Below are 22836 nucleotides of genomic sequence, written 5' to 3' on the forward strand. Positions count from 1 at the left end.
TGACCAAACACCATTTCCACTGAAGACAGAACACTCTTTATATTATAATCTAAGAAAAAGATATTTTGTTTTATGAACACAAGTTATGAAAGTACAAAAAAGTTGGTAATTAAATGTTTTCTTAGTTTTTCCTCATAGAACGTTTTCTTAGCATTTAATTTGATGGCACCTTACCTACTCATTGCAGAAACTCTAAGAGATTTCTAAGATGAGATAAAAGAAATGTTTACTGGTAGTTCATTTAATTGAATGAATACTATTATTATTCGAAACGTTCTTGCAATTATTTTATAATTCAATTACTTAAACTATATCTAATATATCTAAACTAAATCTAATGATTTAAACTATATATCTTACAGTCCACTGCAGAAATTAAAATATAAAGAGAATTAAAATACCGCGTGATAAGTGTTAAAACAGAAGATCTTGCCAAGTATACTGTAAGGAAAATGCTGAGAAAAGAAGTGTAAAGCCTGCCTGGATGAGTCACAGAAGACTTCAGAAAGAAAGTAATGACCTCCCCTTTAGAAGTAGTAGGGGCTTTTTCTAACAGATGGGTGAAGCCACTAAAGCCTGAAGGACGTAACTCCAAACCCCATGGGAAAGAAACTCCAAGTTGGTTGGTTTACCAAAGATAAAGACTACAAAGATTGGCAAAGGCTGAATGAATCAAAAAAGTCCTGGAACTTCATATTTAGACATATAGACTTTACCTTCTGGGTCTTAATCAAAACCTGTTCCAAGACACTAGACAAGTTTTTTTGTTTCATGTATACTATAGTCAGGTATATTTGGGGACTGCTGCATATTGCTCTGTATCCTCTTTGTGTATTCATAATGCACATCAGCACACTAAAATTCTGCCAAAAGGAAGACTGACTAACAGCATTTATACAAGCATTTCCCAAGCTCATTTGACTTCTTTTTTCCTAAAGAAACACCTACCTAAAGGAATTAATGTTAGGAAATAATACTGTTGACAACGGAGAATCCATGAAAGCCTTTAAGCAGTGGGGAAGTATAAGATCTATATTTTAAGAGAATGACTCTGGGATAGGAAGAAAGGACAGGACTAGACCTGGGAGACAGGAGGCTACTTTAAAGCTGGAAAGAAAAACATAAAGGGACTGAACTAAGTCCACGTAGATAGAAAAGAGAGAACAGAATCAAGAGTAATTGAAGAAGAAATACAATCAGAATCCAGTCAGTTGACAGGTTTAAAAAAGGAACAGAGAGCCAAGTTCAAAGCTATGCAGAGAAAGACACATTTTAAGTGTATCTATATAGAAAAAAGTGCAGAGACAGAGAAACAGATAAAAGGCTAGGATGGTGAATTATTACTGAAGGAGAAGGAACCTAGATTTCAGGGAGGACTTTCTGCTGTATGCACACCGAGGAAAATCAAAAGTAAGAAAAGGCCACTAGATTGAGTGATTAACTAAGGAATCCACAAAGACACCAATGGCAGAGCTGAGAGCAAATCCAGGAATGCCTTCCTTCAAGGACCAAGCTATACTCAAGATATCTTATTAAACAGAACAAAGGTTACATAGAAAAGGGTATAAAATAAATTCAACGGCAAAATAACAAAAGAAATAATTTGGAAAATGAGAAGACCAAATACATGACAATGAATGTGAATAAAGGACCATCTCCCACTCACAGCGTAAGAACTACGAATATCAACTCTGAAGCAGAACTTTGGATTGGATCTCAGCTTTGCACTTATTAGCTGTAACAGCTGCATAATTTATTTGAACTCACCCATTCACACTGTTTCAATATCAGTGTTATAAAAGGAAACTCAAAATCTGAATCCTATCCAAATATTTAATAGATAAGTAAACTTAAATGCCCTCTTCTCTACTTTCAAAATGTATCCAAACTGATCTTCCCTCCAAAATTGGCTTTCCATTCCAACTTCAGTATTTTAATCACATCCTCCAAGTCACTGAGGTTTAGAATCTTAGAAATATCATCATTGACTATTCTTCCTCCCCTGTCATCCCATATTGACAAAAAAAACCTACCAAGCCTTGTTTTCACATTTCCTGCGGAGTTCTAGGACCACCAGTCTCATATTATGTCATAATATGAATACTTTTGGTCTCACTTTACACTCTGGTCCTCTGGTCTACATGCGAAATTACATTCCCAAAGCCTCCATGATTTAAAAAACAAAATGAAAAGACCCTTATCATATCTATAGCTAGGTTCTCTCATAAGCTATCATTTTCAGTAAGTATGCTTGAACTACATCCTTGCTGGTAACTAATATCATAAAAGCCTTTTTGTCATGAGTTTTGTCTCAGCAGAGGGGAGTGAATTGGAGCTGCTAATGCTCCACCATTTCCTTCCTACCATTCCCTCTGAAACTTACTGCCACCTTCCCATGCTGAGTTTAGAGACAGTGTTAAGTCTTTTCTAAGAAACCACGGATGTACACTGTTGGTCAGAATGTAGTTTGGTGTAGCCAGTGTGGAAAATAGTATGGCGATTCCTCAAAAAACTAAAACTACTTACCATATGATCCAGCAATCCCACTCCCAGGCATGCATCTAGAGGGATCTCTAGCTCGAAAAGATACATGCACTCCAATGTTCACAGAAGCACTATTTACAATAGCCAAGACATGGAAACAACTAAAATGTCCACTGACAGATGACTGGATAAAGAAGTTGTCATGTATTTATACAATGGATTACCACTCAGCCATAAAAAATTAAATGTCACTTGCAGAAACATGGATGGACCTGGAGATCGTCATACTAAGTAAAGTAAACCCGAAAGAGAAAGAAGAATACCATATGATCTTGCTTATACGTGGAATCTTCAAACAAACAAACAAACAAAAAGGACACAAATGAACTTATTTACAAAACAGACTCACAGACATAGAAAACAAACTTATGGTTACCAGGGGGAAAAGGTATAAAACCTATAATGAAAAAGAATAAGAAAAGGAATATATGTATATGTATATGACTGAAACATTAGGCTGTACACCAGAAATTAACACATTGTAAACTGACTATACTTCAGTTTTTTTAAAATGGAAAAAAAGAAAAAGAAAAAGAAACCATGGGTGTATAAAACAATTTTATGGAAAGAGTGTTCATCACAACACTGATTATATTAAAAAAATGAAATAACCTAAAGGTCCATCAACAGGCAATTTAAAAAATACACAAATATAGCCCATCCACACAGTGAGACACTGTACAGTCATTTCTACTACTATTGTTAATACTAGCTAACAGTTATTTAATGCTTACCTTCCGCCAAGGACTGTGCTATGCACTTTTAACAAAATCATTCATAAGTTCTCCTTTGTAAAAGTCAAAAAGCCCTAATCTACAAATAAAAATCTCAAAGCCTTATCTTTGTATCCAAGGACCTCTACCATTTGTCCACATCTGTCTTCCTAGATCAGCTGCCAGTATTTCTCTACTTACTCTCCAACGTACATAGTCTACACTATACATTCCCTCCAATTATTCTTGTTCATAAAACTTCCCGCTAATCTGGGGAATCCTTATTCTCTACCTGAATCTCATCTACCCAAGACCAACTCATGACCTATACTCTTCCTCCTTGAACTTGTAAGCTTTCTCGTACCACCCATACAAACTGCACTGAATTTCTCTGCCCTGAAGAACTTTAGGGAACCTAACCTTGTCATGCACAGCCTACACCACCTCGTATTGTAAGTTATCTTTTCATGAGTATAAGTCTTCTGCTAACTACTTTACATATTTTTTATTTAACACTTTCACAATGCTTACAGTGAAATGGGCAGTGTTCTAAGAACTTTTCAATATTAACACACTTCTCATAACACTCTGTGAGTCAGATATAATTATTATCCAAATATTATAGATGTGGCAACAGAGACAAAGGAATGGTAAGTATCTTGCCCAAGGTCACACAGTAAGTGACAGAGTAGGATCTGAAATCCAGGCAGTCTGGCTTCAGACATGACTCATAATTACCATGCTATGGTACCTCCCAGACTGAGATGTTAGCTAATACTTCTCTAGTAGAAGGGGCAGGGGGAACCACAGTGCTGGCCATAGCCGCCATGCTAATATTGTTAACTGTAGATAAACACAGCTACAATGTGCCTGGTATTAACTCGATTTATATAAAAGATATGTTCCTAGAAGTTTCCTTATAAACCAAATTATTTTAACTCAAATATCTGAGGCACTAGTAAAGCACATTATTATAGAGTTCCAACTAAATCTTTTTTTCTCTTCATAACGAAAAACTTAAGTCCCATTCTATAGAAAGATTCTTTCTGTAATATAAATCATCTCATTTTACATATATACTAAGTTTTTAATATTGCATAGGTATTTTCCTAAAGAACATCTTCTGTTTTAAAAACAAATACAATTATACTTGAGAATAAAGCTGTAAGATTTTACAGAACATAAAGATAGCAGTAAACGATCAAAAGGCTCAAATTTATCTTAATTTTTTAAACTACCTCTATGAGCCATACTTAATTTGCCCAGACTACTGAGATACCACTTATGATTATACTACTTACTCTACTTAATTCTGTTATTCCAGAGTAAGCGTGGGAGGGAGGCATGATCACGGACTTCTTTGAGAATCTGATGAAAGCTATGAATTCATTCACTCCCAAGAAAACTGCTCATATGCACATACCAAAAACAATTTTCACACACCTTTCCAAGGGATTTTATAAATCCCTGGCAACATCTCAGTGAAGAACCACCCCCCGGCCCCCAGTCTAGAAAGCGCAGGGGAGAGGGGCAATGAACCAATGTCAAAGGTTCTAGGAATATGGGAAGAAAAAAAATAGTACATACTACATGCTACCACGCCTGGGCTTTTTCATTTAATCTTTATAACAACACTGTGAAGTAGGTAATTAGCCCTATTTTACAGTTGTGAACCTGCAATTTAAAGAAATACAGTGATTCACCCAAGGTCAGACAACTCAGTCAGGTAATGCAGTGGGTGGCAGCCTGTCTGACTCCACAGTGCTTCTTCCATTGCACAAAGCTGCCTATTCTAGAACATACCCACATTTTTTAGTGCTTTTTTTTAACTTCTTTTTTTAAACATTTTTATTTTTTATATTTTATTTATTTATTATTATATTATTTAATTATTTTGTTTTGGCAGTGGCAGGGGGAGAGGTAATTAGGTTTATTTATTTTTAGAGGAGATACTGTGGATAGAACCCAGGACCTCAGGCATGCAAAGCATGCACTCTACCACTTGAGCTATACCCTCCCCACCACACACTCTTAACCTGGCACTCCTCCACTAGGACACTTAATGTTCTGGACACCAACTCATCTCCCAAAATATTCTCAGGGTAGGCACAAAATAATGAGGATCAAAGTAATGGTACATTTCCCACCTTATACCTCCAGATCCTGAGTGACAGTATGACTATTTCTTCTAACCCCAGTGATCTAACCTTCCAAACTTCAGGGGTATCAACAAACTTAACAATCTTATTAGACACCTGTCATTTGCACCTGATGCTTATTTACCCAACATTTTATCTGATATCATAGTGAATATATATATTTTAAATCTCTATTTTAAAAAATAAAATAGGATTATAGGAGAGACATAATAAGAACAAATTACATTTGCCAAATGAAAGTCTTTTCATAACTTGTTTAATCGATGTTTTAACGGGGTTTTCTTGTGTATGTTTTTGTTAGCCAAACCACTTGTGCTTGCTAATCATTGGCAAAGCAAAATACCTAAAGCAGTACAGTAACCAATTGTGGATGAATACCTTCCAGTCTTTATTTAGGTTCAACAGACTTTCATTAATAATATGTGTGTGCATAACTGAACAGTCGTATTATTTTTGCTACAGTTACTAACACTGTTTCAGGCTTATGTATTTAAAGTATCTATTAATTACTTCCATACTTAATATGTGGACAAGAAAGGATTCAGACAAATAATTTATAAAATTGCCTCTGTAGCAAGGCAATGAAAATTAGCTACCAAAAAACTAAGCTACAATGGCAAAATTATATTATAATATACAAATGTAACAAACATGTTATACATCTTAAATTTATACAATGTTATATGTCAAATATATTTTAATTAAATAAAAGAAAGAAAACTAAGCAGGGTCCTTGGCTATGTCAACATTTCTTGTCCTTAGTTTCTAAAAGGAAGTACTATACTCAGTTTAGAGTCCAAGTCAATACTTTGAAAAGGAGAGTCAAAAAGTCACTTCTAAGGACTAGGTCAAAACACAAAGCAGAAAATGGCCATCAGATATAGAATATTTATTTATTAGAAGTTAAAAGCCATAATTCATTAAAAAAAAAACCTCTTCTTAAAAAAAATCATCCACCCCTCCATGGCCCATATTTATCTAATGAAATACTGAGGGAAAAGGAAAAAGATTTCAACTACTTTATTTTATAAAGATATTGCAAATGAACTGGCTGAATCAACACTGAAGTGGCTTCCAGTGCTACTCAGAAAATATTTCAGACATTCAAAACATTAATCTTACAAACAAGGAAATCAAGATTCCTAAACCAGAAACTATGATGCTAAGTGCAAATCCAGCTGCTAGAACCAAATAAATACCAAGTGTTGCTCAGGAGGTTAGGTGTATAGAGGGAGGGAAAATGCAGTTGATTTAGCTTAAGAAAAAATAGTACACCAATACTATTTGTGGGACCTCAGAAATTTAATTCAAGTTTAGTTTCCTCATTTGCCAAACTGTCAGGAAACTATCCGCCTGCCCAGCCAACCTTACAGCACCGCTTTGCTAATCAAATGACAGGCACCTACTTCAGGAGGCAGATCTAGGTGGAATTCCAGTTAGAATTCTAAAAGGGAAGGTGACTGATAGCTCTGATTGTAAACAATGTTACTTTTTATATAGGAGACTAGTTGGGACAGAAGGCATTTAAATTAGAGTGTATAATCTTATAATACCTTCAATAGGGGAAAAGGAGGGGAGGGTTCAGCTGAAGAAAGGAAGGGATCATCCAGGAGTACACATACATACAGAGACATACCAAAGACAATCAAAGTGGCACAAGCATTTAAGAATAAAGAAGAAAGCTAACTGATGGTTACACCTCCTCACTCATCTATATATTCCCCAGTGAGCACAACGTTTAACAGGTAAGAAATAAACAATTCCTGAGTTTGACTAGGTTCAGCAGTTAAATCCCAGAGAAAAAGGAGTAAGTCCTTTACTCCAATCTTGTTGTCTCTGATGAGTTTAACATAGCCCCAAATCAATGAGGAAATCACATAAGAGAGTTGAGGACTCTGTATAAGATCAAGCTTTCTTGGCAAGCCACGCAAAGGATCTTGAGTTCTCAGAGAGCTCATCCAACAAGATTACTTCATAATTATCAGTAACCTAGGAAGAGGTCTGCAAAAAGTAAGTAGTACTAAAATACCAAAGCATGGCAAATGCCACAATTTTCAAAAAAAAGTGTATTTCCAGAAATGTCAATCTCAGACAAAACTCTAGAATTGATAATGAACAAATACATATGTGTGTATAAAAATACAAACTGTAGCAGTCCCTCAGACAGCACGGGTTCTCAAAATAATTCATGTCAAATTAACCTCATTACCTTTTTGACTGAGTTACCATGAAAGAAACCAACACAAATTAAGCACCATTTATTCATTCAAAGGCAAACATACATTAAACAAACACTGTGCCAGGTTTACACACTATGGCTCTCTAATCCACATCAAAACCCTATGAGTGAGATTCTCCCATTTCATGGATAATGAGCCAGCTGACAAACATTAGAATAATCTGCCAAGATCACGATGGCTAAAAAGCAGGAGCCAAAAATTCAAACTAACTACAAAGTCCTGTCCCTTTTTACCACATCATAGGGCCTCCTAGTGCAGAAACAGTGGATCCTGTCTTCTGCAAGCATCTGACAGAGCATCTCATGATATCCGGTATAGGTAAGACTAATGTGGCTACAACAAAAAAGTTAGATTTGTAATACCAGAATAGCCATTTTCATTAAAGGCTTCATGTCCACTAGGTAGTAACCCATAGCACTCAGCCTTGTTTCTGCTTCCGTTATCATTAATATGTAATACACTCCATTAATAACTATTTCTCAGTCAAGAGGAAAGAGGACTGTGGCCCAAGCACAGACTGAAAGACCCCACCCCTAAGATTCTGAATGTCTAGAGAAATATAGCTCTGGTCACGTGTCACTAGACTATGATGAGACTTGCACAGAGCTTTGCACTTGGCCCTCTCTCTCCCCTTTCTTTCAGAGTCTACTTACGACTGATGAGAACACTGAAGACATTCAACTCAAATCTTCAGCTGACAAAGTTACGAGTAGCTAGCCTGGAGAGTAGGCATGATGCCTTATTTTTCATTGCATGCCCTGGACCCAACCGAGTGCCTGACCCACAAGAACTCCACCAAAGTTTCTTGAATTATCAAACATTAAAGGATATTAATAGGCTTTAACCACTGGAGCAAATCTATCAAAGCCAACTTCAATGAGTCAAATACATTAGGGACAAAAAACCAATACACAATCAAAGGAAAAAGAAGCTGAGGGATGTGAAGTCTCCTTCCTTCCTACCTTCCTTCTTCCCTCCCTCCCTTCTTTTCAAGCAAATAAGACTCAGACAGTGGGCACAATGTTAATCAATGTGACAGCTAACAAAAAGCTCAGTCTTTTCTACTTAGGTATGAGAGAAGAATTCTCCCCAGGAAAGGTGATAGTCTGCACTTCTTTGCACAGTTCTAACCATACTTGGAATCATTTGTATAGCTCAAGCCACCATATTTTAAGGAAAGAGGACAATGATTAAGTGGTGACTGTCAAGAAGAGATGTCAAAATAGTGATATGATTTAGAACAATTTCACAGGAGACCCAGTTTAAGGAACCAGAGCTGTTTACCCAAGAGAAGACAAGACTCAAGAGGATGTGATAGCTATCTTCAACTATCAGAAGAGATGTTGCATGTGTCTAAGATTCAGAGGGCAGAACTAAGACTGGAAACTACAGGGAAAGATTTTTGTCTCCAGGCACAGAAAAATGAGTTGGAAATGAAATCTGTTCAAAAATGAGACGTGCTGCGTCAGGATATAGTTTTCTACCTTCTATGTCAGTTCATCTCACCTCCAAGATGTTTGAAGCAGACAATCACTTGACTGAAATATTTAACGAAAGACTGCAACAGTGAAACATAAACTCTTAGGTTCCTCTCAGCCTTTAACATAGGAATACATGAGAGTGTACTTTGCAAAACACAAAGTATTTTACAAAGGTAGTAGGTAGTTTTGTTGACAAGAAAAAAGGGAAACTTCCCCTCATACCTTAGGATGCATTATCTCCTCTCCATTTGAAAATGAAAGGCATACCAGCTTGTGTTTTATGGGTCTCACTCAAGTCAAATTCCTCTAAAAAAACTGTTAAGAAAGATGAAATGAACTGATATCTAAGAGAAAGAGACTGAATATAATGCTGTTCCTATACACTGATATGCAGCAAAATCTTCAATTCTGGAACATAAGCCAGATACTGTTTGTGATGAGTGTTAAATAAATATTAAAATCAGGACTGCTATGCTTCTGATAGCAGCGAGCTACCACAACTTCATTCACTCCCATGTAAATTGCAGTGGTTTCCTCTCAAATATTAAAAATCTTTAGCCTGGTTTTAGTTTTGAGGATATGTTTTTGGGATGTATAATGAAAGTGCAATTTTTAGATTAAAAAACTAAACTATTTTTTAAAAAACGTTAAAAGCACAACCACAAGGTTTTCTCTTTTCTCTAAGATTTGTAGCACAAAAGAAACCACTAAGGGGTGGTTTACCAATATCGAGACAGCGTGACTTATTGCTTAAACTTTGAAGTAAGAACTGGATTCAAACTTCAGCTTGGCCACCATGGCTTGTGGCAATCTGATGGCCAGCAAATTACTCAACTTGACCACGCCTGTTTCATCACCTGTAGAATGAGGCTAATAAAACTATCCACCTCATAGGCTGTTGTAAGAATTGAAAGAAAAGAAGAAAAGTAAAATATTCAGCACAGTACGGACTCACTAAATGTTATTGCTGTTACTTTAACTAAACTTCCAAATGATCATAGGTATTTACCCTACGAATTTCCTTGCTCTAATAACACTTAATAACTATTAAAATTGTGTTAAGTGATCTTGTACAAGGATGTAAGAAAAAAATGCAGTTTTCTGACGTTGACTTTTTCAGATATTATGCCTTACACAGGAGTAAAAATAGAACATGGAATCAGAACCAGAGCATCTTTGTAAATTCTAGACTCAGTAGTTTAATAATAGCATCAAACATCAAATGTCAGAACAATTAAGAGGAGACTGTGCATTCTATTAAATAGTGTCCATGCACTTAACACACTCCACAATCACTGATTACAGTCTATTGTGCAATTTGGGCTAGCAATAATAAAAACGAGAGCTTACACTATCAGGTCCTAAGTGTTTTTATGTATATTTGTCCTGACAACCCTATGAACTAGATACTATTATTATGGCCATGTTAACAGATAAAGAAACTTAGGCACAGAAAGGTTAATTAACTTGACCAAGATCACATAGCTAGTTAAACTGATGGTGGTGCAATATGAACCTAGACAATCAGGCTCAAAAGTCCACTAGAATTTACTGCCTCTGACTAAACTGACCTGGCAGATTCGTTGAATATTCTTCTTCTAACACGTGCAAACTGATTTCTTTGGAAGACGGGGAGACTCCAACGACCTCAGAGGCCTGACTGCACTCCCAATCAATGATTACATTTTAACACTGTTTCCGACTAACCACCGTGTAACTGCTGATGAAAGCCGGCCCTACATCACAAGCAAATAAATAACAGCAGCAGCTTAGCTGCTAGTTCGAGGACCAACTGTTGGCCAGTATTCAAATGACGTTTCCATGTGAACATGGCTCGACCCGCATCGCTGGATGGAAGTGACCCACCAGTCAGACCTACGCAGCCAGCAATGGAACTGCGTAACCCGCACCGGCAAGGGGTCATTTTAAAAAAAAACCCTCCAGAGGTGAATGTTTTGCCAATCAGCACGTTACTCGAAGACAGAGTAAAATGGAACTTGCATAAATACTTAGTCATCAGTAAGCGCTGAAGTTACAAATCACCTAATTCGCAAAATCAAATCCGCAGCTAAGTTCCTAATTCCGAAAGAAAGAAAAAAGGGCTGACACACTCGGTTGACTGCCTGTAGGGTGAAGGCACCTAGGGCCCAAGCGGAAGCGACTAGAAGGGGAAAACCTAGCCCACCGACGGGGATTCCGCGACATGCGCAGCCACACTGGGGACTTTTCAGGGCCCTTCCACTCCCCTCCCAACAGCCTGTTCTCCTGTCTCCAGGCCGCCCCGACAACGCGTGCTCCCAGGGCGAATTCGGAAAGGCAATCCGAAGGCGGCGATGACAGGCCTGGGATCCGAGAGCCCAGACCTAGAGGACCGTGGCGCCAGGCAAAGCCCTCGGAGCCCCCGTGGGGTAGGGGCCCCGAGGCGCCACCTCCCGCTCCCGGGGGCCCGCACCTGCAGCGTGGTGATGTGCTTGTCGTTGAACTTGTTCTCGCAGTAGCGCAGCACCAGCGACGTCTTCCCCACGCAGCCTTCCCCGAGCAGCACCACCTTGAACGAGTAGGCTCGGCCCGCCGCCGCCCCGCCGCCGGCCGCAGCCATCCCGTCGCGTCCCCGCCGCCCGAGCCCTAGAGCCGCGCCGAGCTCCCCGCCGCCACCACCACCACCACCGCCGCCGCCGCCGCCGCCGCCGCAGCAGCGCCTTCACAGCCGCGGCCGGCGCAGGCCCGTCCGCAGCCGCGCCGCCCGCCCCGGGCGCCGTCTCCGCTCCCGCCTCCGGGCGAGGCCTGTGAGAGCCGAGGGCAAGTCCGAGAATGAAGGGCCCCAGCCACCACGTCGGGCACCCGAGGAAAGGCGAAGAGCGCTCCCTCTCCGCCTCCCTCTAATGGCGTCTCCTTCCTCCTACGTCACACTTCGGGTCACGTGACCGCCGCGGCCGTGGGCGGCCCCTGGGACGCGGCCCCGGAGAACGTGCCCGCACGGGGGCGGGGCTTCTGGGGCCTCGGCCCCGCCGCGGGGGGGCGTGGGCTGGAAGTGAGCGGACTCCTCCGGTCGTCCGCCCAGCTTGGCTGTCTGCGGCTCCCCACCACTCTGCAGTGGGCAGGAGCCTGCGGGATTAAGGAATGAATAATTGGAGGCAAACCCAGCTCAGGTGGAATGTCGAAGTGCAGAAAGTTATCGTTCTTGCCAAGGGAATGTTCACAGGGCTAATGACCTCTCACATCTGGGCTCCCTGTAACCCAGTTCTGCCAAGGTGCCCTTCATTTTGTTGACAGTATTTCTCTGTGAGATGTCAATTCATAGCCAGTGAACCTCTTTTCAGTTCCCCAGACCACCTGGTCTCCTCCTCATCTTTCAGGTCTCAGCTTAAACTGGAAAGACTTCCCTGACCACCCATCCTTCTCCGGTCGGTCCTTCCATCCGTCTCCTCGCCACCCAAGTTAGGTATTTCATAAACCTTCTCTAGCAGCGCTTAGCACACTTCATGGAAATTACTTTGCTGAGTGAGTAAGGTAATTAACTTTCCTCAATTAGGCTGTAGATTTGTTAAGGACAAGAACTACGTGAGACTTGCCCAAACTTTGAGTTTCTGACTTGAAGTGCCAGGCACATAATAGGTATTCTATAAATATTTGGCAATGAATGAATGAACAATACTTCTTAAGCCGTTTTTCCTTAGTTTCCCAGTTTTTCTGTCTTCCATGAAGCTTTTTTCTCCCCATGAAGCTTTTGACATTCCATACTGACTCCACCTTGATAGACCTGGCTTGTTTGATGATTGCTTGTTTTCCCTCATCTGCCTCCCCCCTTCTTTCATGAAACACACTCTTCCAAGAAACCATACTAGTGTTTCTAAAAGTTTGCAACTAGAAATGTGATGTCAATTAGGCAAACATATTCGTTTTCATGAGACTCCCTTTCCACTTAAACTGGATAGCCCATTCATTCATCCAACAAATATTTGAATGTACCCACCATATACCAGGCACTGTGCTGGATGAGATGCAATGTCTTTGTCATCAAGAGCTTCCATGTTAGCAGGGAAGACAGACACAGTTGTTATACAATGAATGCTTTCATCTTGATAAAGCAGTTCAGCATATTTTGCCAACATATATGGGGACCCAACTGGTTTAGCATACCAAGGCTTCTGGGAAAATGTTACCAATGGGTAGGAGTAACCTAGACAAGAAGGGAGGAGAGCTTTGCAAGCAGAGAGAATAGCATGTCCCACAGCCTTGAAGTAGGAAGGAGCATCTAAAGATGAGAAACAAGTGTGGTAAGAATGCAGAGAGCTTCAGATGAGATTGACAGGGAAGCCAGGAATCAATACTGACAGGATCTTTCAGCAAATGCAGGTTTTTAATTAAGGGGGCTGATGTCATCAGATTTGACTTTTAAAAGATCACTCTAGCTATAATTTGAAAAATGGATTAGAGAAGGATAATATTACTTCAATTTATTTAGAATCAGTTATTGAAGAGAGCTTATGTTTTCACAAAATATCCTTATGATTTCATCTGAAGATGTGTCCTCTACTTCTCTCTCCATTCTTCCTCTCAGGGTCTTTGCACACTCATGAATTCTTCCAGAACTAGGAGGAGACTTCATTTTGAAGGGGTCGCTTCCATTGTCCATTCTGAAGTCTTCTTCATATTGGATTGAAAGTTGCCTCTCTCTGCCTGCAATTAATTGTTCCTCATTTAACCTACCAGGCATGTATCCAATCTCTATTCTCTGTAAAACTCTTTATACATTTGAAGAAAACTATAAGATCTTCCTTTAAGCCTTCTTTTCTTTTCTCTTTTCAATATAGCCAATCCTTTCAATCACTGATCATCTTAGAACCTACACGCAATACTTTGTGTTTATCACTGAATCAAAACAATTGAAAAATTTTTATTGTAAAATGGAATACATTTAAAGTTAAAATAATTTTCCAGGTTTAGCTTACATTGGGATTTAAGGACTGTGTTACAAATGTTCACAGATTGTAATAAATCAGTTTGGCATAATTTTGAGCACAGAGTGGGTAACTGTCGATGTGAATTTGTGGCAAATTGATAATGACTCCCCAGAGAAATCAGGTCCAAATACCTGGGCACCAGTAAATGTTGCCTTATTTGGATAATGGGTGTCTTCTGGTGAGATTACATTAAGAATCTTGTGATGGAGAGATTCTCTTGTATTATCTGATTGGGCCCTAAATACAATCACAAATATCCCTATTGGAGGGAATCAGAAGGAGATGCTACACACACAAAAGAGAAGGCAATGTAACAATAGAGGCAGAGATTGGAGTGATGCATCCACCAGCCAAGGAATGCTGACAGCCATCAGATGCTGAAAGAGACAAGGAACAGATTTTCCCCTAGAGTTTCTGGAAGGAGCACAGACCTGCCAACACATTCATCACAACCTACTGAAACTGATGTTGGACTCCTGAACTCCAGAACTGGAAGAGAATAAATGCCTGTTTTTTAAGCCATTAAGTTTGTGATAATTTGCTGCAGAAGCCATAGGAAACTAACATGTAAGTCTACTGGGACTAAACACGTGTCCTATGTTAGCTTAAGCATTGAAAGAAATTCAGGCTAATTCTGGGATAGATTCTGTGCTCTTAAGAACTTACATCAGTCTTGGTGTCAACTATGACTGGTCTGTATAAACTTGATAGAGGATGCCAGAAAAAACTGGAACTCCAATTCTTTCATAGACGGGAGCTGCAAAAAAAGTGAATACTCCTCAGTGAGCAGGTAACTCAAGACAGAATCCCGATTGGTGAGGGCTGAGGCATGGTAGGCTGCAAAACCTTGGTAAGTAAGTGGTTCTATTATACTTCTATTTGCTAAAGGTAAGACCTAGCTGATATCCTTTTGTTTTCTCTTACTCTTCACGTCCAGTCCACTATCATGTCCAGTCAACTGTACCTCTGAAATAGATCTTGAATCCATCAGTTCTCCATCTCTACCACCCTAGTCCAACCCACAATCAACTTTTTCTTAGGCTACTACAATAGCCTTCTAAAATGTCTCTCTGACTCTACTTTTGCCCTATTACCCACTGCAATCTATTCTTCAAACAGTTGCCTGAGTCATTTCAGAAATAAACAAACAAACTTAAATTCCTTACCGTGACCTATTAAGTCCCCACATGATCAGGATGTTGTCTGACTTTCCACCTTCATGTTGTCTGACTTTCCACCTTCACGTCATCCCATCCTCTCCTCCTACTATGCTCCAGTCTTACCTGCTTCCATCCTGATCCTTTTAGAGGCTAGTCCTTACCTGTCTCCAGGCTCTTGTCTGGAGCAGAGAAATGTTTATTGCAGGACCAAGCAAGAAGAATGGGTGGCCTGTGCTCAGAAAACCCTGAACTCCTAGATGATTGGGGGGGTGGATATTTTACAGGTAAAATTTGGGGTGAGGGCTGCAGGGTGTGTGACTTTCTTCTGGTTGGTTGGTGGTGAGGTGACAGGGTGGTGCTCCAGGAATCTTGTGCTCAGCCTGAAGTTGCCATCCTCCACCTGTGTAGGGGCCTCAGTTCCTGCAGAAGAACTCAAGGATATTGCTATGTATATTCCTTCAGGAGGAACCGGGACCCTGTCCCATCCTGCAGTATTGTTTCTTGACTGCTCCTCCTCTGTTTCTGTATTCCCCCACTTCTCTGCTCTTTGGAACTCGGGGAAGGTCTAGGAGGCTGAAGCCTTTTTTCCGGCAAACAAGAAATGGGGGACATGGAAAGGATTTGTACCCAGGAGTGTCCCACAGGATCCTGCTTGGTTTCAATACTTTTATCATACTCCTAGCATTTATTTGTTTCCATGTTTATAAGCTCTGTGAGAACAGATACCTTGATGACTGGCACAGCCACCAGTCTGCAGGGCCGAGCACTGTATCTGGCACGTAATGGTCACTCAGTAAACATTTGTTGCATGAATTGAGGTAAGATCATATTTTGATATTTTAGCCTATGGGAATTTCCCCCTAGTATTTCCATGAGCCGCAAGGCATCCTATGTGCCAAGGAAAGACAGGGACGGCAGAACATAGTACAACAAAGATTTTAATTTTTAGATTTAGATTTTCAGCAACCCAGGCCACTAGTATTTAAAACTTAAAAAAATATATATGTATATATCAACAAACAGAGGCACTGCTTGACTAATAAGTACTAGCCAGGGAGAATTAGAGGGTAGGCAAAAGCGTTAGTTAGAAATTGGTGAGTATTCTGGTAGCAGAAACCGACCGTATGTTTCTCAAACATTCTAGCCCTTTCTGCCTTGCCTTCCTCTACTATAGAGATAAATAGAGGAACACTTGAATTCATAGTCTTTGAGTTACAATAGTTATGTTGCAACTATGAGGGTCAAAATCATGTACAAAAAATCCAGAGCAGCAAGTTAGAAGTAGTCTTGAGCAAATCCTAATCCTGAATTGCCTATCTCTAGACTTCTTATTGGAGAAGGTAAGTACCAAATTTATATGATCCACTGTAATACGGTTATCTATTATTTGCAGTCCAATATATTCATAATGATAGCATTTTAGATAGTTTTGGGGGCAGGGGAGAGTATAGCTCAGTGGTAGAGCATATGCTTAGCATGCATGAGGTCCTGGATTCAGTCCCCAGTACCTCCATTTAGTTTTTTTTTTCTTTTTTTGTAGGGGGTAAGTTAATTAGATCTACTTATTTAATTATTTTTTAAATGGAGGCACTGGGGATTGAACCCAAGACCTTGTGCATGCCGAACATGTGCTCTACCACTTGAGCTCTACCCTCCCCCACCCAGCACTTCCATTTAAAAAATAAATAAATAAACTAATTACCCCCCAAAAAAACCCTCAAAACTAAAACTAAATAGTTTTGAGGAATCTAAGATCAAAGGAAACAGATTTCTCCCTTCCTCAGCAAAGTCCAAGAAGGTAAGAAGCTTTGCAAAGTTCACCCATATCTAAGATGGACCAGGAGCTACAGAAGTGTCTGAATGGAGTATCTAGACAGAAAGCCTGAAATAAGCTTAGGGAGTTTCTGCAATGCCAATGTTAAGAGAGTCTTCAAATGGTTTCCTACAATCTACAGAGGAAAATTGATGATAAAGAGTTGTGCTTAGAGGCAGAGTGATCAACATCCCAGTTTGCCCAAGACTCTCCTGATACGAGCATTGAGATTCCCACATCCTGGGAAACCCTTCATTTCTGAACAATCTAAGATTGTTGGTCACCCCACCTGAAGAGACTATGCTACTGAGACAAGCAGGACACAGCAGCACTTGAGGGCCAAGTGGCTATGAGAGTGTGGATAGGTGACAGATGCCAGCATATTTGGATGATGATAACTGGGACCCACTGCCCAGCATCTTGGAAGTTCAGATGACCAATTCAATAATAATAGGTCCCTTCAAATATTGATACAACCTGGGCAAGATATGAAGGACAACGTGAATTGACTGAGATTACCCACATTGAGATTTAATTTCTATTATCTACTAGAGGTCAACCAATTAAGTTCAATTTTAGAAAAATTAAATTTCTAACTTGTGGACAAAGATATTTTACCCTCTATAGAATAAATACATGATCTGAACATTGAAGGATGACTAGGACTCAGCCACGCAGAGATAAATATTCAGATTTCAGGACATAGCATACCATTAAATAAGCACCAGGAATGAGACACACATGGAAGGAAATGGATGTAAAGATGTAAATAGCATCATACAGAACCTTGAAAATCATACTAGAAATTTTGGGGCTTTATCATAAAAACAATAAGAAGTCCTTTAGGACAGTGTGACACAAAGCATGGTCTGCAGACCGTCAGCCTCAGCTGGAAGCTTGTTAGAAACGCAGATTCTCAGATTTTCAGTCCTCACTCCCGCTTATCCCAACCCCCCACCCCACAATTAAATCAGAATTCCCAAGAACAGGATCCAGGAATCTGTGTTTTAACAAACCCTCCTTGCGATTCTTATACATGCTGAAGTTTGTAAAACACTGATTTAGGAGGCAAGAGTTAAGCAAATTGAGAGAGACGAGGAGGAGTCGGAGTCCCGCACTTCCAGCTTAGGCAACTGGTAAGTGGTGATGCCTTTCACTGAAATAAGAAACACAGGAGAAGAAAAAAAAATGTCGGTTCCATTCTTTTAGTTTGGGACATTTTTTTTAACATTTTTTATTGATTTATAATCATTTTACAATGTTGTGTCAAATTCCAGTGTTCAGCACAATTTTTCAGTCATTCATGGACATATACACACTCATTGTCACATTTTTTTCTCTGTGATTTATCATAACATTTTGTGTATATTTCCCTGTGCTATACAGTGTAATCTTGTTTATCTATTCTACAATTTTGAAATCCCAGTCTATCCCTTCCCACCCTCTACCCCCCTGGTAACTACAAGTCTGTATTCTCTGTTCATGAGTCTTTAGATTCCACATATGAGCGATCTCATATGGTATTTTTCTTTCTCTTTCTGGCTTACTTCACTTAGAATGACATTCTCCAGGAGCATCCATGTTGCTGCAAATGGCATTATGTTGTCGGTTTTTATGGCTGAGTGGTATTCCATTGTATAAATATACCACATCTTCTTTATCCAGTCACCTATTGATGGACATTTAGGCTGTTTCCATGTTTTGGCTATTGTAAGTAGTGCTGCTATGAGTTCGGGACATTTTTATTTTGAAGTGCCTGAGAGACTCCCAAGTGGAAACACCTCGTGGGCTTCATGGGCTGATAGCACCGGGGAGAGATCTGGGCTTGAGGCAGGGATGAGAAAGTCATCAATGTAGACAGGAAAGTCTGACTCCCCAGAGGAGTGGATGAGATCACACAGGGAGAGTGTGGAAGCAAGAGGGCCCCAGGGCCTAGGACAGAACCCGAAAAGCGCTGACTTTTAAAGGATGGGCAAAGAACGAGGAGCTGCAAAGGGACAACCCAAAGAAGTAAAAGGAAAACTGGGAGAAGTCAATGTTCAGGAGAAGAGAATGTCTTAAAAGAGATGGACTCATGAAATGCTTTGGAGAAATCAAGTTAAATACGGGCCTGTGAGTATCTACTGGTTTCGCCACAACATAGGAATTAGGGATCTTGGTTTAACAGGTTCAATAGAATGGTAGGGGTTGAGATAAACTTGTAATGCTCAGGAACTAACTAAAAATGGCTGATTCAGTTCAGCGATTCTCAAACAGAGGTAATTACCGTCCCCAGGGGACATCTGGCAATATCTAGTGACATTCTGGCTACTGGCATTTAGTGGGAAGAGGCTAGGGATGAGGCTAAACATTCTATAATGCACAGAACAGAGCTCCCTTCCCCTCCCCAAGGAAGAATCATCCTGCCCCAAATATCAATAATGCCCACGTTGAGAAACCCTGCTTTAGCCTAATAAAGTAAGTGTATTTTTGCAGCCCATCATAATCATAAATCCGCTGTGTGTATTATTATTATTGAGGCAAACAGAAAGTGTGGCCAAGCAGGAAAAGAAACTTAAGAGCTCCGGAAGGAGGGGGGAGGGTATAGCTCAGTGGTAGAGCGCATGCTTAGCATTCATTGAGGTCCTGGGTTCAATCCCCAGTACCTCCGTTAAAATAAATAAGTAAACAAATAGACTTAATTACTTCCTCCCCCGACCCAAAAAGAAAAATCTCAGGAAACTTTACCAGTGTTTCTAACTTTGCCACTATTATCTATGTATGCCTTTTAAACAATCATTTAAGTGTTTTCTCAACTCCTTTTCTTCATGCAGAATCATCTTGCAGCCCCAAGACATTTATAATCCTCCACTGAACATTCGTTTCCTTAAGCAACTCTTACAGGGAATACATTCTTATTCTAATTAAGTTTCTCTTTAGGGACAAAAAGAGAATTCAAAAACACCTCTCGAACTACTTATATAAATATAGGTGCACTACTTCTGTAGAGCTTTTCTACAAAAACAAGAAGTTTGGGTTCAATATACAGTAATATGCAGTCATTTGAAAAACATTAAATTAGGAGATAAAGCAAGAGTTAAAAACAGGAAGACAGTAACAGAGATAAAGGAACCACAGGAAACGAAACTAAAGACATTATTCCTGCAGCTGCCAGAGCAGAGGGAGCTGCAGTTTGGTGCTTGGCAGCAAGACAGGGATTTTCAGTACAGTAGTCTTGGTGTCCTCTCCTCTGGGGGCTAGAAATGTGTCTGTCACATTTCTTATTCCAGATCCTGCAGTGCTCAATTCACATTTGTTGATGAAAACAAGTGAATAAATAAAGCTAAATCTATAAAATACTGGGGTTTGAGAAATGCTCTTGGACATATGGGGCTTTGTTTAAAAAAAAATTCTCAAAGCATTTTCCATTTTAAGCATCTAATAAGAGTAATTAACGATAGAAAAAAAATAGCTGTCATCTACTGCGAAGTTTGGGGGAACTAAACCCCTTTGTTCCTTTACTTGCTCATCGTTCGGCAACCTTCACTGAGTGCCAGGCAAGATGATTCTCCCTTTATGGAGCTCATAGTCTAGTGTGGGAGGCAACACAGAAACAATTACAATATTGGCCGTGTTTGATGCCAATCTGGCAACCACACCTCCTCCTCCTCCTCCTTTCAATGAGAATCTGGTCCTTGCCCAGGTATCCACTCTTTCCTGTGCAGCCCATGTGCCCCTTGCTTCCATTTGGTCCTGACCTCATATCCCTGTGGTTCTTTCTAGCTCTTAGAGGCCACTGTATGTGTATGTGAAGCAGCAGTTTTCAAATGCTTCTCCCTGGCAAACAAAACTGAGCTGTAATTGTAAGCACTGGCCACAAAGGGGCGCAAGCAGCTCAATGAAATTTACCAGGTTGGCCAGAGTGCATTCAAGACTGACTCAGGAGTCTTTCAACGTTAGGGAAAAAAAAAAAACAAAAAACCACCGGGAGATTTTCTTCTGAGTTGTAGAAGACAAGAATATTCCAAGGGACACATGGGTAAGGGGAAGACAGTTCCCAAGCCATTTGTCCCTAAGGTGCCAGTATTAACTAAAAGTGTCTCAAGAAACTTTACATACTCTTGTTAAAGAAGGAATATAAGCCAAACTTGCAGATTCTCAGAGTTTACTCACCAATTTATAGAATTTTTAGTATAAATTATACTAAAACTGTACAATCTCAAGAGTTAAAAAGGGAGGGCAAATACAGAAGCCAAAACCTTCCATTGTAATGTTCATTTTATATTTCCATTTATAAATTGTATGTGTATTTTGAAATCACCAGAGCATGAGGTTGTATCAGATGCAAGTGTATGGTTGACATAATTGGCAATAGAATTATGTGCCAGCATTGTGTACCGAAGTGCCTTGCTAAAAACGTTCAGTTCAGAATGGTAGCAGTCTGAGTCTGTCTAGTAAACTAACTTTTTAAAACTAGATGTCCGTAGTTAAACGAACTGGACATTCAAAAGATATTGGTCCACTTGAACTGAGCCTGAATGACTATATTTTCCCATCTTCTTGAGAAATGAGTCAGAGTAGGGGTGAAAAAGACTCTTAACAGAGAAATTGTTTTGCCCTGGTGAAATAATTTGACTGAGGGTTCTTATGGGAGACTTGTGATGTTGAGATTGGAGAACTTTCTAATAGCTGTGGATGAGCTAATGGGAAGTTTGTAAGTAGTACATATATATCCTAAAAATTACAGCACTCCGTACCACTTGCTTGAGTGTGTTCTCCTCTGGGCTATTCATTCCTGCCTGGTAAGTTCTCATTTAAAATCTTACTATTCCTCTATACCATTTTCTAAATACATTCCAGCATGTAACATTGAATATTACAGTTACCTATTTATTTATCAGTACAAAGCTCTAAGCAATATGGTAGTAACAATTTGTCTGCCTTGCTCTCTATTATATCCTGTGCCCAGAATACTACCTACAACATGCTAGATGCAAAAAAAAAAAAAAAAAATTGACCAAACCTCCCAAATACCAGCTCTCTTATGCCTTCATTTTCTTTTTCTTTTCTTTTTTTTTTTTTTTTTTTTTTTGGTTTTGTATACACCTCTGATTCCTTGAACCTCTATCTGCTGGCAAACCCCACTCCCACCTCCATTTTTGTAGATGCCTCTCTCCTGAATCTTTTAGCCTAAATTCCAATCTTGTGTGAAGGGTGAAATTCCATGAGGCAGGGCAAAGAACAACTGCTGAGGAAGGAAGATTTACAGAGGAGCTGTAATGCAGAAACTTCACTCCACTCCACAGTCCATCTGTTAGTCCTCTCTTGGTATGTCCGTCCCCTCACTTCCAGCTCCCTCACACCCCAACCCCCTCCATCCCTAGGTCTGGACTCTGTACTGAGCATCTCTGTTCTCTTACCTGCAACCTTGATTCTCATATATCCGTATATTTCTACTGCATCATCTCAGAATACCAACCTTCAAGTAAACTTCTGAAAAAATTTTCTGAGTGACATAGATTTTGTGCGTCAGTACAAAACCATAGTCCTCAACTTCATTCTCCAGCTGCATTTCAGTTCCTTTCATTTTCTGGCTTCAGCTTCCTCCCACCCCCATTTACCACTATTACAAATTTTCCTCAGTCTACTTCTGGTCCTGATTTGAATTGTTCATAGTATCCCCTTATTATCCTTTTACTGTCTGTGGCTACACAGTGATCTTCCCTCTTTTATTCCTGATATTGGTTATTACATATTAGCTCTGGTTTTTTTTTTTTTTTTGA

At 39.8% G+C, this 22836-nt stretch overlaps 1 protein-coding gene across 1 annotated transcript in view; it reads right to left on the bottom strand.

Moving 5' to 3' along the window:
- Window positions 1-12054, bottom strand: part of RAB21 (RAB21, member RAS oncogene family) — a 29405-nt gene extending 17351 nt beyond the window's left edge. The window contains exon 1 of the mRNA XM_031683364.2: window positions 11590-12054. Within this exon, the coding sequence (XP_031539224.2) occupies window positions 11590-11736 (147 nt within the window). The 5' untranslated portion in view covers window positions 11737-12054. The remainder of the gene's footprint in view (window positions 1-11589) is intronic.
- Between the last annotated feature and the right edge of the window lie 10782 nt (window positions 12055-22836).

This window comes from Vicugna pacos, chromosome 12, assembly GCF_048564905.1.
Source record: "Vicugna pacos chromosome 12, VicPac4, whole genome shotgun sequence".
NCBI lineage: Eukaryota > Metazoa > Chordata > Mammalia > Artiodactyla > Camelidae > Vicugna > Vicugna pacos.